Raw genomic sequence first — 17350 nt, forward strand, 5'->3', positions numbered from 1 at the left:
GCATAAATCATTCTCATGTCTTTATAGCGACACATAAATTCAAGCATCGGTAGTTTAATATCCGAAAAAGAAGAAGAAGAAGAAGGAGAGACCAAGAGTTTACGATCGTTTTTTTTACGTTCGAAAGAACACGATAAATTCTCATCGTTGTAGTTTATCTTATCTTCGATGTGCAACGTTGTTTTTGAACCATCGAGAAGGGAGAAAGATGAAAAAATAATTTTTAATGGACGAGTAATACGGAAAGAATTTTTTTTCTCTAGTAATTCTCACGATCCGTTTTAATTCCTGTACAATTTATTCTAAAATTTCCATGCGACTCGGACTCGTGAGGTTAGGTTAGGTTAGGTTAGGTTTATTTGGAACGCTTAAATGTCACGATTATTAAGCTTGCACGATGAGATACAATTTTTTGAGACTATTTAATATAGAATAATAACGCGAATAAATATTAATATTGCATAATTCTGAGTCATCTGTTATGCGAAATATAAAATATGATATTTTTACGATGTGACATTAGATCTATTGTAAAATTTATATAATTCCAATTATTATGAATAATAGATAATTTCATGCAACGTAAATATATTAAACGTGAAAATGCTATTTCTATTGAATACCATTGATTGCAGATTATAATATATTCGTTCAACAAATGTGTTTACTCTGATAACAACTAATAATTCGATTTTATATAAATACTATATTAATAACGTATTATTAACATTCTACCGTATCATTAATATATTAATCTATTTTTTTATATGCATTTATGCATTTGCATAAATTTTATACATAGATTAATATTATATTAATGAAAAATGTGTTATTTTACTTGATGCACGACTAAGTGTCATTTAAGTCGTTCTAAATAAATTTCACGAATAAAATTCTCGAAATTTACGACTGTCTCGATATAATTATGCACGTGAAACAGGAATAAAACAGATAATGAGAATTCGGGTAGCAGGGAAGCGAGAAGAAGACGAGAGATAAAGATAAAAGTAAAAAAACCAAAAATTAGTATATCGTTAGAGAACAATTGGAAAGAAATGCACGTATTGAAATTGCAAGCATCCTTGGCATTTGGCATGCGTTAACAAAGAGTTCCATAGAAGTTTGTTTCTTTTTAGTATCACTTCATCAAAGAGACGACTACGTGTCTTCTGGCGACCTAATTCTTCTAAAACAAAAAAAAAAAAAAGAGAAAAAGGAGAAACGAAATAAAAAGAAAAAAATTGGAAACACGTTTCTATACGTGGTTAATCGCGCGTTCGGCCAGAAGATTGCTTCTTTCACTTCCGTTTCCGGCCAAATAACGGAAACTGCGTTCCCAATGTCGAACTTTTAACGCATTATCGACCCAACACGCGCGTTTCAGTTCATCAATTCCCTTCTGCGAGTTTCGAAATCAAAATCGGAGGGCAAACGAATTTTGCAACAATTTCTTTACCACGATTGAAGTAATTACAACAACGAGAGAAAAATTTGACGAGTCATATTGCGCGAGAAGAATTCGTATCCCTCGATGGATAAATTTATTAAACAATTGTTTTTTTACTTCTTATTTATACGAATCAAAAAATTGAATCTTGTTGATTTTATTGCTAGTTAAAAATTAATATGATAAAGAATTTTTTCTTTTTTCGGATTCTAAATTGACTTAATTTTTGTTGTCTAAATTTTTTTAATATTTTTGAAATATTTTTTTTGTTTGGATCTATATATCCATAAAAAATAGAAAATCGATAGATATGAACTTATCGAGTTTTTCTACCTTCTGCTTTCCATAGAATGTGCTCGATCGTTGGTCGGTAATGTATTAAAAAATTAAATAAAAGAAAAAAAAAAAGAATCCTCGATGCACAATACCTTTTGCATGAGAAGTTAGATTGCAAGATACGTAGAAATTTGTATCGATACGTAGTTGCAAGGAATTTTTATGAATCTTTCCATTATAGGCCTGTGACAAGGGAAATATACATCGTGTGTGATGGGTTGTGCACCGATTTTACGAATTTATTAAATTTTCGATTCTTTTTTCTTTTACAAAATTTTTAAAATATTTATTGAGGAAAATTTCCATTACTTTTTTTTTTCTTTGAAATAAAGCAATAATTTCAATTTTTTTGGGATGAGAGTATTTCAAAAGAATTTATCTCAAAATAAATAAAGATAGAAGAAGAAACGAAAATTCTTAAAAAATGGGTACACAACAACATTTTTGCAGTAAAATATCCAAAAATATATAGAATAAGAATAAAAAATAAAAAAATTTTCTAATAATTCTAGAAGAGGGTACGTCTCGTCTAAATTATCGAAAGAGAGATATCCCCTCTTCGAAAAGTGTAATAACTAACTTCGTAGAAAGATAAACTGCTGAACATTCTGTTATATTAGAATTCTCACCATAAAGATGGCGGTGCGCTGACCTTGATCCTGATCTGAAAATGCTGATGCTTGACGCCCCCAATTGCCTCCCTACTACCAGCTCGATTCGAATTAGAGAAGAAAGACTCGAGATCCAATCACCAAAAATGTTTCTTAAACATACACGGCACTCACAAAATGCATAAAAGAAAGAACGCACACACATATACACGCACACAGAGAAAGTAACGTATACATAACACATACATACACACAACATGGGTGTGTAACGATTTAAAGAATGCGTAGTGGCATAATAAAAGTTTATTACCTATTTAGTTTTTCTGCCTCTGTCTATATATAACGTACTTGAAAACTCTCTCGATGTTTCTGTCTCTGTCTGTTTGTCTATATCTGTCTGTCTGTCTGTCTGCCTCTGTCATCCATCTGATAACTTTAAAACTCGTTCTTTTACTCGATTCTCGCTCACTTCTTATTTCAACAATTCATCATTTAAATCTGTCATCATCATTTGTGATCTACTTACCTGTAATAGAGTTTAGAGAAAAAAAGAAAAAAAAAAAGAAGAAAAGAGCAAGAAAGAAAGAAAATGATATGACGATAAATAGAAAGAATTGACGTTTCGTGAATGGTGTGTTTTCTTTAAATGGGTTTTTATTGTCGAATGGAACGCAAGTAGGATCTTTTAAATATGCCTGCTTGCAACAATACCATAGATATTTATATACAATATATATACATATATATCCGTATAGCGAAATCGTGTGTTGTGTGGAACGAGATGTTTTCAGAGAGATATACTCCTTAGCAAGAGGTCTGCATCACGATTCGTGCATGGGTCTTGCAAGAAAGGTTACATCGAGCTTTAAAATCGAGCAAAAAATTATTCGAAAATCTTTTTTTTTTATTTCATTTTATTTTGATCAGTTGATTAAGAAAACGAATTTTTTTGATTTCTTATTTATTTAATACGTAGCTTCTATATCAAATGCGATTTATTTTAACGGAATCGAGACGGAAAAAAATTTTTTTTCTTTTTTCTCTTTTCTTTTTACTTCGGCTAGAATGGAATCTCATTGGCCGATTCTTTCTTAAGTTTTCAACGTGATTTCTTATTTCTGTCTTTTTCTTTTCTTTCTTCCTTTTTGCACGATCGATTCAATCGTGGTTAGTTAATTGTTCGGTTCCGTATTTTTATGAGGGGGAAGAAAGAAACGATCATTTCGGAGGAGCTGGTGATTTTAATTAAAAGTAGTTTGTCTACATTTGCGGAAGAGCTTCTAGAATTCTTCCAAAGGCATCCATAAATTTTATGGAGAGGTTAGAACTGTTTTAGGAAAAGCGCCTCCTATTGACCTGAATCTGTTTTATCGGTCGCTTAAGAAGTAAAAGAAAAATTTAAATTTATTTGTTATTTATAACAAATAATTATATTATATTTTTTCTATTTTTTTTTTAATCTGAATCCATATCTCTTATTTTTTTTTTTTTTTACAATTTCCATTCTTCTTACCTTTCAAAAATTTCTCTGTACTACTCTGAATTTCTCAAAAAGAGAAAATTTCTCGCTTCAAAATTTATTTTCCTCTCAATTTTCCAAAAAACATAATTTATCCACTTTCCTACGATATTTCTATTGTCAATTTCTAATACTACCATAATTCTAACATAAATTCACTCTTTTTTTCAAAATTTAAAACTTTTTCGAGAAGAATGTAATTTTTCTACATCCTTATAATATTTCTAATCGTCATTCCAGTCCTATACATAATCCTAATTTCAAGTCACGATTACTATTTGTCACCAAGAAAATGAAGTCCTTGTTTTACAAATCCCTAGGAATCACGTGACTTTACCTACATGGCGCAGACTTACCAATTCCTAACCTATTTCACCATACACATATTGGATCCTTAATGCTTTAATTTAAGCTGAAATTTATCGCGTTTGACAATGAAAATTCGCTCATTGGAGATGCTCGTTTAAATGAAAAAGTAGAACTGTGATGAATTGAATAAATATTCTATTCTACAAACGAACAATACTGGAAAGAAAATGAATTGAATAAAAATAAATCATAAATCGTTGCAGATTATCAACTTTATTCCAATCAACTTTTAAATAACGTACTAGCTTACTAAAATGAGCGTAAAAAATCTGCAGAAATTAAATTTTAATTCAAACAAATTACAAAAAAAAACTAAAATAATCCACATGGACAAAAATAACCTAAAATGACAATCAAAACCTTAAACTTCATCCTCTTCGATCCTGAAATCCTTCAATTCCCATCCTATCCTTCAAGAATAAACATCTCCGATTTTCACGAAGAGTCTCGAAAAGTTTATTTTCTCTTCATTCTGATAAGACTATCCCCCCCCCCCCCTCCAGAAAGAGCGCCACGAGGTAAGCACGCGTGAACACGCGAAACTTCCGAACCATCCAATCCACCCGCTCCCCTTTCCCCACCCCCATCGTTTCATCCCTCATCTGGCGATCTACTCCTCTCTCTGTTCCCAGAACGAAGAGCAATCAACGTTGGATGAAGCTGCGCACCACCGTCCAATTGTCATCCGCCATCTCGACGATCCAGAAGAAACCGCCTTTGAAACGGGAAGACTCGTTCCTGAAGAGGTTCTCGACCAGGCAGATACCCGAGAGCCAGGAGACGTTGGACACGGGCGAGGGGGAGGGGGACGCAGCCGACGACAAGGACTCGAGCGGGAGGCGGCGAAGAAGGCCTCGAAGGCTGCAGAGGCCACCGAAAACCGTGGTCAACCCGGACGAGAACTTTTATTATTATTGGCTTATGCTTCTCTCCGCCTGCGTGTTGTACAATCTGTGGACGTTGATCGTGCGCCAAAGTTTGCCCGAGTTGCAGGCGGTCGCCCCGGCCACGTGGCTCGCCTGCGACGGTTTCACGGACCTGGTATTCTTTCTCGACGTTGCCGTGCAATTCCGTACCGGTTACCTGGAACAAGGTTTGATGGTTTACAACAGCAAGAAACTGGCAGGCCATTACCTCAAGTCGAAATCGTTCGTATTGGATCTGTTGGCCTTGTTGCCCCTCGACCTACTCCAGGTTAATCTGGGGAGCAATCCGATGCTCAGGTTCCCGAGATTTCTCAAGATATATCGGGTGTACAATTATTACTACATGGTCGAGTCGAGGACGGTCTACCCGAATCTGTGGCGCGTGTTGAATCTGATACACATACTGCTTATACTGGCGCACTGGTTCGGCTGCTTTTACTACTTGCTCAGCGAGGCGGAAGGATTCCAAGGGGACTGGGTCTACCCGTACAGGCCGGGGGAGTACGCGACCCTGACCAGGAAGTATCTCGGCTCGCTCTACTGGTCCACCCTCACCCTCACCACGATCGGCGACCTACCCACGCCGGAGACCAACGCCGAGTGAGTGATAATGTCTCTACGACTGTACACGCTCTTCCTTATTTTCTTTTTTTTCCTTTTCTTCGATTTTCGTTTTGGTTTTCGTTCTCTTCTTTTTTTTTCTGGTCTTCTTGCGTGTCAGGTGGGTGCGAGAGAATTCTTTCGATTATTTCTTGTGATACGATCTGAAAAAAATATTTTTTAGAGGTTAGTTCGTTACTTGTGAGAAAAATGGATAATTATTGGCTATTTTATGTATTTCATACATAATTTATATTAGTTATACATAATTATATTAATTTATATTATATAATTTAGATTAGGTTAGGTTATGCGCAGGATGATTCTCGTAAAGTATTTGTTATGCGAGAAGGAGAATTTCAAACGGAAGTTATATAGCACGAAAAAAGAATATACTTATTATATATTATACTTTATACGTTTTATATAAGTATAATTTAAGTTAGGATGATTCTAATTAGTTTTGCTTAAATTTTTCGTAAAATGTTTGTTACGAAAGAATAATTATCACGAAATTATAGGTTAAGTTAATTGCCTAAATTCATAGTACGAAAAATATATGATAATTTACAGTTATTTTATGCCAAATTGAGTCAATACCTGAGAAATAGAATGATCTTTTAATAATTCCATGCTACAACAATTCTATCTTAGAGAAATCGAATGTACTTGAATCCACAAATTTCCACAAACATTTTATATAGGTTGAACGTCCAAATATATCTGCACCCACCTACACGCATATTTTTCACATATATGTATATATATATATGTATTTTTATACATCTTTCTTTTACTCTTTGTGGGCTTGACAATTCTTTCGCCTCTTACACATGCAAACTCTTGTCCGTGTCTGTTGTCCGTTTGCTCGCCGGTTAGACGGTTATTCGTTCAAGTGTTCGCCACACAGGGCGCGGCCATCTCTAACTAGATATCACCCAATCGACACTCGAGACTTGAGAGAGAATGGAATACCGCAGCGTCGTTGATTTATACACAGGCACAGTTGGTCCGATTTACACGGATACTCTGCGCGGGCAAACGGGTTTTTGGCAAAGTAAAAACCGTTTCCAATGTGGATGGAAATGGTAAATTCTGAGAATTTGCGGGTGATTTTTGACAGTTGGGAGTTTGGGAATTCGGAGGGAAAGTGGGTCGTGGGGAATTTAAATTAGGACGGGATTTGAATCGTGTTGAATCGGTGTTTGTAGCGTAAGTACATCGAAATAGGATTACGATTGTAGGGGAAGAGAAAGATAATCCTGGAATAAATATATCCGTAGAAGAAAACAATTTTTCATGCGTATTATTTTTTTTTTTTCTGTTTTATTTGAGATAATTTTTTGAATTTGGATAAAGTATCGAACGATTTGATATAGTTATGGAAGGATTTTTTTTTTAAATATCGGACAATTATTATTTATAAGTTAAATTTTATTTCGACCTCGTTTTATTTTGGATTTCTTAAAAAAATATACCAGAAATATAAATTTATTTGTATAAAAATAAATAACAAAATTTGAAAAACAATCGATCTGTCATAACGAATCGCACGATATTCCATTATACATTATTCTCACTAAACGTATATTTTAAATCGGATCATCAAACAAAAATATTAAAATTAATTGTTAATCGAAACGATTCGTTATTCGAATTATTATTCTTTATATCGGATAAAGTACATTCAATCGACGCATGCAAATATCGTGCAAATATCGAATCTGTGATCGAGACGATGGCAAATATCATTCGAATAATCGACAAATCCAGACGAAATATCCAAGAATCGGTCGCGACACTCCTTCAAATACATTTCCTCGAGTTGAGGGGAGGAGGGGGTAAGCCTCTTTAGAATCGTGAAAAAGCAAACAAGCTCGACTAAGCTCGGATAATCGGATAGAGCCGATGAATATGGAAAAGTAAATCCAACTACCGATTCTTTTTTTTTCCCCTCCTCTTCTCTTCGTTTGTTCCTCCCTCCTCCTTTCTTTTTCTTTTTTTTTTTTTTTTTTATTTCTCGTAACATCGTTCTCGTTCTTCCTCGATCGAGAGAATGGTTTTCCCGATAAATGCGATGACAAAAAAAGGATCTAATAACGTCGCGTGTTCGAATTTTCCATTAATTGCTCTTAAACGTTTCAGTTATAAAGGGGATAGTTGGTGATGAGTGAAAAAAAAAAAAAGAAGAGGGAGGGAAATTGAATTAGCTCCCGCGTATAAATTTCGATCTGTTAAAGGTGATGGAGGCAAATGATCAATTTGCATCCACATTTTTGATAAAATGAATTCGAAAATTGCATAAAATAAAAGAAAAATATATTTATTAGAACGAAAAATTCATTTGTGCTTTAGATAATTGAATAATGTTTGTTTATCCGTTGCTAATGAGTTTGAATTAACGATTCGAAAGAATATTCTTTGAATGTTAAGCGTTTTAATTCCTATTTTGTGAAGAAATAAAAGTGAAGTTATCGATCGAAAAATAAAGTAAAATTATCGATTGAGAAATAAAATAAAGTTATCGATCGAGAAATAAAATAAAGTTACCTATCGAAAAGAATAAAAATTACTGATATATGGAATAATTTTATATAAACGTATAATCGGATTAAGAAATAAGAATCAAAAATTCTTTGAAAATAATTTAATCAATTTATTATTATTCTTACTGTTGTTTAATTTTATAATACCCGAGTAGATATTGATGTTGAAAAAGTAATAAGGATCAGTCAAGGAAAAAGGAAAAACTGTTGTAATATGTAATATACGGTGAAAGTTCCCCTTTATACGGTTAAATGTGGTGTCTTTTAAGTGGTACTGCCATTCTGAAGCAATTCAAAAGGCTCGAAAGAAGTAGTACTTACAGAATTTTAACCAGGTTCTAAGCATATTTTATTCACTGCAACATTATAACGTGAGTGGCGCTGCAAAGTACGAAGTTAGAACTTAAAGAGTTAAAGACGACCACTTTAAATCTGAAACATCTAGTAATAGTCCAATCTGGATGTATTACAAGTTTCCTCATTTTCACAATTTCGTGAGGCTATGAATCGAGACGTGTTATAAATAATAATTAATTGATATCATAAGACATGCAGAAAACGTCTTCAAAATCATTCATAACCTATTTCAAAACTGTGCGTAATTTTTATCTATTATTCTATTTTTCTTATTTGTAATAATTACAACGATTACATTCGTATTTTCTTTCTTTTCTTTTTTAATATAGTTATAAACGAATATATACAGAATACAAAAAATAAAAAAGTGAATAAAAAAATTGCAAGTAATAAAAGATATTATTATTATTATTGCCAATATTTATATATATATATACGATAATAATTTTAAGCGACGTTAAGTGAAATTTGAATATATCGCGTTGAAAATTTAAAGTCGACACCTTTGCCTTGAGAGGTTAAGTCGTGCTGCCACTTCGGCCGCATGACATAATAAGGTTTTCTAGCGTGTTGCTGATGGCTTAGAGTTGCGTACATTCACGTGTCGCTTTTCGTCGTCTTGGAAACCATTTCCTCTGGAAATATTGTCGAAATTCGTCAGAGTAATCTCTGCGAGCGATCCGTAGAAGTATCGAGGGAAAGCGCGCGAAAATTCAAACGCGGTTTACAATGACGTTAATAAGAGATATGCTAATATCGGTGATGTAACTATTCTCGAAACATTTCTAAGGCTTTTCTACGTGTCAAATTGTCTTTAGGGGCGAGAAATGTGATTATTTGAATCACAATGTGATTCTTAAGTAATAATCGTTCTTCTTATATCGATTTTATTTAAATAATTCGATCGAGCCTGCGGATAAGAGTGTTGCATATATTTGATCGTAATAAATAAATTTTAAATGTTTCGATGATTATTATTAATTTTCTGTAATGTAGATAATAAAATCAATCATCTATCACATTTTAACAATTAACAACGATCCATCTTTCGAGTTTTTGATTCCATTAAGAATCTAACAAATCAATTTTCATATGGACAGTTCAGCCGACATGGAATTGAATTAGAAGCATGATATTTGCGTGGAATCCAATTAGCATAATCCAATAAGATTCCAACATCTTTTTCTACGATTTGACTTCGTCTTACATATATATATATATATATTTCTTTTGACATATTTTGTTACGATTTTTTTAGTATTATAGATATTTATTAGTACAGGAGAAAAAATTTTTTTTCGATCTTCTGCTTTTGTTTTAAGAATCAAATATTAAATAAGAATCTTTCAAATGGGACAATCAATTTGACCACTTTTTTTTTTTTTTTGCTTCTTCACTGTTTACCTTTGTGTCTCTTTGTCATCGTGTATCACGAATTGAAGTTAATTCACTAATAGAAAACACAAGGATGTGAATGAAAGGGGATAAAGAAAAGATCAGAAACACGACGAGTTCAATCTGATAAAATAAGACAAAAATGGAAAACTACAAGGGAATAAAATACGTTGCAAAAGTAGAATAATTCAATCTGAAAATGAAAGAAATAAAAGAGATAGGTATCACAAAGGGATGAAAAGTCCATAAAAATCCAAAAGGGTCAATTTAAAAGGGAAAGGTAGAGAAAAGACCGAAAAAAAAGAAGGAATAAAAATGCAATAAAAGGAAAGACGAAAGAAAAATGGTGAAATAATTATACAATTGCGTACAGTCCTAAATTTAACCTTTTAATTTTAATGCATATATTATAAAAGTCATTTTCCCGATTAATCCTTTTGAAAAATTTTTGATCGTCGTTCGTTAGAAAATTAACAAAATTAAAAATTTAAAGAACAAGTAAGAAATATCGCAGCTTATTAACACAATATTCTAATAATATTACATTGAATCACCGAATTTAGAATTTAGATACGATTGAATTACAACCTGAAACTGAATAACTTCCAATTTTCTAAAAAAAAAAAAAAAAAAAAACTGTCACAAAAGTACATAATATCAACATTTCCTATCAATTAATATTCGCTACTTGTTTTTTCATCAACTTTTTAATATATACAATTGATGGATGGCTGAAGCTTTCTAAAGGTTAATTAGAGGAATGACCTTTAACTAACATGTATCAAGGTCGAGATCATCGAGTCGACTTACCTGAGAGTATCTCGAGAAGAGTGAAAGGTCAGACAGGATAAAAAAAAAAAAGAAAAAGAAAAGAAAAATCAATTTGAAATGGAAATAAGCTACGACCCTCGATCCCCCTCTTATAATTATACAAAAATACACTTTCGATCGGGTAAGAAATTTCTTTTTTCAAAGGTGACTCGCACGAAGGACGAGAATATTAGTCAAATAAATTAAAAATATCTCAACGCAAAAATCTCACGCGTTAACATGCTTGTTAATAATATTTTTCGATTCGTTTCTTTCGATGAACAATTAACCTAAATCTTCTAATACAAACAACTATATAACCTCTTCACGTATCATCGTTCACAGATCGAGAATCATTGTGTGATAAATTTCAAGAAAAAAAAAAAAACTTTATCCAAAGTAGAAAGAAAAATGGGGAAGGGAAGGGAGAGAAAAATTGTTGATCGTTAAGGAACGAAAGAGGTGCAAGATATGCGCGAGCGGGATTCCATTTTCTCTTAAGCATAACATGTCCCTTAGCGAACCAGATAGATGCCTAGGAATTAGACTCGTGAAGCGGCCTTGTTGTTGTTGTGTTGGCAGAGTCGTAGCGGGCGGCAATCCCCGGAGCCTCGCTCGTCGTGGCCGACTGTCCCGGCTTCTGCAGTTCAAGCATAACGGAGGGTATCTGTATCGTTTCCAGAATTCAAATAAAACGAGATCAGTACAAAAATGAGATATATGCGAAAAGAGAAAAAAAAAACAAAATAGAAAAATTCGAAAGAAACGGAAATTCGGAGGAAAAGGGAGGGGGGAGGAATAGGATTTCGAATTTTGAAAAAAAAGAGATCGAGAGAGAGAGAGAGAGAGAGAGAGAGAGAGAGAGAAGAAAAACAAAGCAGAGGTTGAGAGAATGGAGAAACGATCGTGAAAACGATGGCGTTAGACTTGCGATTCGGATTGAGATTGAACGTTGGAACGAGCGTGTGTTGCGAGAGACGAGGAAAGAGTGAGGGAGTGAGAGAGAGAAAGAGAGAGAAAGGAACGAGGAATGAAAGTGACGGGAGAGCGATTGGTTTCGCGAACGTGAGGAGAAAGGTTGATTGGGTAAAGGAAAAGGTGAGTGCGTGAATGGTCGATCGAGAGGAATCGATGGAATTCAAAAGTGGAGGGGGAAGGAGACGCGATTGGTACGTTCGAATTTCCCGCGCGAACAATGGCGAAGCCATTCTTTTTCGCGTGGGCGCAGTGTGGACAGCAGAATAAATTTCATTTGTTTATATTATATTTGGAATTTAGATTTGGTGGAGAGTACGATTTTCTTTCGTGGATGTGCTTTTTTTAGGATTTAGGATTTAGGAGGGAAGAAAATTAAGATGCATCGATATTTCTGAATCTTTCAGAAATATATTACGGGATACATATTTTAGCATTTTGAGGATTGAAAATTTCTCTTCCGTTCAATTTTTTTTTTTTTAATTTAACTATCAGATATTTAATATTGTTTTAATATAATCATTATCGAAGTATTTTTCTCCTCAGATTATATTTAAAATACGTTTCAAAAAATTATAACTAAAACACATAATACAATTATTTCTCGTGAACTCTTTTTTCAACGTTCAATGTAACGCATGACAGCATTTAAAAAAAATAGAATCGGACCAGCTTCCATTCTGCTTTCCATCGTCGGAATTATCAACCGCGTTATTTTCCATTATAAAATAACTAAAACACGTAACTCTTTGTCGTAAACTCTTTTTCCAACGTTTTACCGTATGATAGAATTCCAAAAAAAGAAAAAAAGGAGAGAAATAAAAAACCATCATCATCCTCCATCACAAATAAAATATAAAAAAAAGAGACATAAAACTACTGCCACAATTATCTTAAACTTAAAAATTAAAATACGCCCAAATTTCTTAATTTCTCTTTATATCAATATCCTCGATCAAAATTAAAAATCCATCGCCGCAATCCATATATATATATATATACAAAAAAAAAAAAAAAAAAAAGGGAAAAATAAAACTACTCTTTACTTCCAATCGGCGAGAATATGATAACCGAAATTCGTTATTCACACGCGGTTGAATTTACGCGTGGCGCCTGGAGGCGGCTTTCACGCAAGCAAATCAGAGTATTATTCATGTCCCGTTGGCCGGGTGAGCCTTTGACGACGGGACAAGGGGCGGCAAAGCCGGCAATTACTCTTTGTCCGGGGGAAGGTATCGGTAAATAGGTGTCGACGGTGCACCGACACGAGCGGAAACGCCTTCTCCTATCTCTCGCGTATCTCCTGCGTGATCGATGAAACCGGTTTCCACCACGCAATAGCCGCGGATCGATCGCAGGATGGAGAAAGAGAGAGAAAGAGAGAGAGAAAGAGGGAGAGAGATCGGTCTACCACTCCTTGGGGGAACTCGAGGGGGAAGAAGGAAGGAGGAGGAAGAAGAAGGAGAAGGAGAAGAAAGAAAGGAATTACGCGGAAGAGGATAGAGAAGAGTTGCTTGGGTGGTGGAAGAAGGAACGGTCGTAAGGATCGGGAGATAAGTGGGGAGGGGGGGAATACGTTGATCTCTGTAGGTGGATAATTTTTTGCTCCCTCTTGCGCGATCGAGCAGATATTATTAGAGGAATTTTACGAGTCACGAGTCATACGGATACTGGTAAATTGTACACAGTGTTTCGTACAATTTTTTGTTTTTTGTACATCGAAGGCGATGTTTAAGAGGATTCGTTACGTTTCCTTTTTTTAAAATCAAAGATGACTTAAAGAAAGCGGTGATAAATTCATTTATATATAAATATTCATACATACATTTATACTTTACTTAAATTATTTTAATTTACATTTTATGGTACAAAATGGATAGTTTGGAAAGAATAAAAAAAAATAAAAAAATTTATTGCATAGAATTTTACAGTGAGGAAATAATATCGATCACTAGTTTCACAAAATTTCCCTAGATCGAGAAATCTTCATACTAAATTGAGAATTCTTTATATTATATTATCATGACAATATTAATTTGATTCGCAGCATTTAAAATTTTTCTCGAATCCTTTATAATATCGTAACTTATAATATCAATTGATCAATTAATCGAAATTTCCTTAAATAGTTAGAAATCTACATTATCGATATGACGTTATTAATCATCCATTTGTTTATCAGTTGTGTAAAAGCTTTCGGCTAACAAATCCATGTGCGATTCGCGTGGATCAATTAGGCAGGCATTATTTCCACCATGCATAAAAGCTTTGATTAATAGATGGGGGACGTAATCTGATTTAGATCCCCCTCGCGATCGTGAAATTCGGATTGCAAATAATACGTGAAAACTCATGGTTTATAGCGGATAGAATTCGAGTCACATTCCGTTGCCCCGTTATCGTAGGATCGTTTATTACCGATCCAGATGCTTCCATATATTGGTCGACTAATGTATATTTATTATATCGGAACCGAATTCGAAAGCAGATTTCTCGAAATCGACTTTACGTGGGCGGATATAATGTAAAATATAATGTAGATGCGTTTGGAGTATCTTGTAAATAGTGAAATATATAAGATAAAGGATAATTATGCATAGGTGATTGAGATATAATAGATCTGATTAAATATCTTCTGTGTCATAATTACATTAGTAGTATTTAATTAAAAATATTAGAATAATTGTATTATTTTACATGAGATTATTAGCCGTTTGATCATTGATTTATATGGCGAGTAAAGATTATATAGAGATATAGATATGTACAATTAAATATAACTAATTAAAATTATTATACTTTTAAATTTATTATTTGTAATACTGTGAATTAAAATAGAAGAAACTTTTTATGGAATACATTTAATTTCAAGGTTCTAAGGATAGATGCCATACTATTCCTCACAATCCTTTTAAATTGAAGAATTCAGAATTTGCAATTTTCAAAAAAAAAAAGATATAATTTTGGCAATTTTTATACAAATCCCAGTTGCTATGAATCAATTACATATCTATAATTATAAAATAAATTTAGAAATATAATTTGTACATATCACAATTTCAATTTATTAAATTATTCGGTCAAATATATATATATAATAAATTAAATACATTGATAATTTAATTTGATGTTTATTTTAAAATTTTTTTAATATCAAAAATTATTTTATATAAATCAATGACATGAGTAATTCCATAAATATAAAAACCAAGAATATTATAAATAACATTAATCAAACAAATATCTTTCATTTAAAATATAATTATAAAAAAAAATAAAAAAAATTGTAGGATTTATTTTATAAAATTATCATCAATAAGGAGAAAAATAATGTGTATACCAAATAATAACGATAGTTTCATCGAATGTCTCATTCAGTAGAGAACAAATCAATGGAGACCATTATTCATAAGGGTGATGCATGAATAGCTCGATAACTCACGAATCAACGCGAAACAACAGTACAGTTAATTATTACTTGTTTCATGATTGTCACTAGATACGTGACACTGCCATCTTGGTTATCGTGCTTTCAATATTACACTCAGCTAAACCACTATTATGTAAAGCTTATGGTCTAGACTCTTAGATAACGTTCATACTCCCAATTTGTCGTCCTAATAGACAAGTTTGATTTCATGAGTAGGAGGATCTTGATCTTTTATATGTTTGGCGAGTATAATGTATGATTCAAAATAATTTAACAAATTTTGGAAACTGTAAAATGTATTTTGTAGAAATGCTACTAGAAATTTTTAAATTTATTTTAATTTTCTAAAATTATCATATATTCATTTTTATCAAAAAGAAATTTTATGGAATTAAACAAAATTTGTAAATAAGTGTAAAAATTGGAAACAAATTGAAAAATTTTTGCAAATAGCAAATAAGAATAATTTAAGAAATATCTTTATGTTTATTTAAAATAAATTCTTTAAAAAAAAATTTTTGAATTTAAATATTATTATGCATAAGGAATCAAATAACATTGCATCACATTGCAACAGTTCTTTTCTCTGAAAAGATTTCATTTAAACTTTCTCTCTTGAAACTTTACATAACTTGTGAATTATTTAAAATATTAATCTAAGTTTCCATGTATAATTCCAATTCAAAATAATCCAATACGAAATAATATAACTATGTTTAACTTTTTCATTACATCAATATTTGAATAAGAATACCAATAAAAAAAAAATATTATACAAAATTCTTGATTAAAATATATATATTGATTAAAAAAATGAATTATATTAATTTTTTAATTAATGAATTTGCATCATTGTCATAAAATAGAATTCAGGATAATAGAATAATTAAGTCATTCAAAGGATATTCACGATCATTTGACAGCTATTCAGAATCATTTCGTGATTATTTTAGTCACTTAACGTCATTCAAATGCACTTTATGGTCGTTCGAGAGCATGTCAAAATCAATTAATTATTAGACGTCCTAGTTTCAACGATCGAAAAATCATAACCTAATAATCTAACCTAAACTACATCAAATAAATATAATCTATAGAGAAAATTTTAGTAAATTTTCTTCTTAAAAAAGAAAAAAATGTTATTACAATAATACACCAAAGCATTAAATATTAATCTTAAATTTATAAAAAAATATATATATAAATAAACAATACACATAAAAATCAAATATTTCGATATTTTAAAACATCGAATGTACAAGTCAAATATAAAAATAAATAATATTAATAAATCATATTACGATATCAAAAAAAAAATTTCAACTTACGATTAATAATTTTTTATCTCATGTGACAAGAGATACAGTGGTTCATTTAAAATCTGAATATTCAATATCACTGCTTCAATATTGCACAGTCATTTATTCGTACAAACGTATTACAAAGATTAAGTTATAGATCATGAAAACTGTATGAAATAAATTTATTGACAATCAACAATTAACGCGTTTAACGTAGAATCATCAACCACGAAGAATTTGTGTAAAATCCACGAATATCTACGGTTTCATCGCGATTGACAAAACGACAAAACGACATGATGACGCGACAGGAACGAGTATGTTCCTCAAATCGATATTATCGAGTTTCGCGATATCTCAAAAACGATCGATCTCTATCGCATTTTTCTTCGATACGACAATCGTTTCACGAGGAATAATCATTGGTCAAAATTTTATCGAAATTCGTCATTTTTCTTTTTATTTTCTTTTAATGTCCAATGGAATGTTTCTGTCTAAAAAATACGGAAAATTATAACTAGGAAATTTCTTTTTTAAAATATTATACATGGAGATAGATTCAATCACAGCAATTTTCAGGATACTAGATGTAACACAACATGTAAATAATGGCTGATAATATAAAAATAATGTGTACATATATGTACATATATTACAAAAAAATTTTAAAAACCTGATATTTTTGTATATATATATAGAGATATACATAAAGAAATTTATTTTTTTAT

General features: G+C 32.0%; 1 protein-coding gene and 1 long non-coding RNA gene across 12 annotated transcripts in view; one reads left to right on the forward strand and one right to left on the reverse strand.

Annotated features, from left to right (window-relative positions):
- LOC107994887 (uncharacterized) overlaps positions 1–17350 on the forward strand; it is a 156984-nt gene that overhangs the window by 106569 nt on the left and 33065 nt on the right. For 10 of the 11 annotated variants that reach the window (XM_062079600.1, XM_062079589.1, XM_062079582.1 and 7 more), the window contains 2 exons: positions 4915–5808; positions 11499–11579. In XM_062079600.1, coding sequence (XP_061935584.1) covers positions 4915–5808; positions 11499–11579 — 975 coding nt within the window. The remainder of the gene's footprint in view (positions 1–4914; positions 5809–11498; positions 11580–17350) is intronic. The other variant, XM_062079602.1, reaches the window with a different exon arrangement.
- LOC114577150 (uncharacterized) lies at positions 4477–7356 on the reverse strand. Its single transcript, XR_009831233.1, has 2 exons — positions 6409–7356; positions 4477–5972 (listed from the first exon to the last, which is right to left on the reverse strand). It is a non-coding gene; the product is annotated as an uncharacterized LOC114577150 (long non-coding RNA).

The sequence above is a fragment of the Apis cerana genome, linkage group LG1 (assembly GCF_029169275.1).
Source record: "Apis cerana isolate GH-2021 linkage group LG1, AcerK_1.0, whole genome shotgun sequence".
NCBI classification, from domain to species: domain Eukaryota; kingdom Metazoa; phylum Arthropoda; class Insecta; order Hymenoptera; family Apidae; genus Apis; species Apis cerana.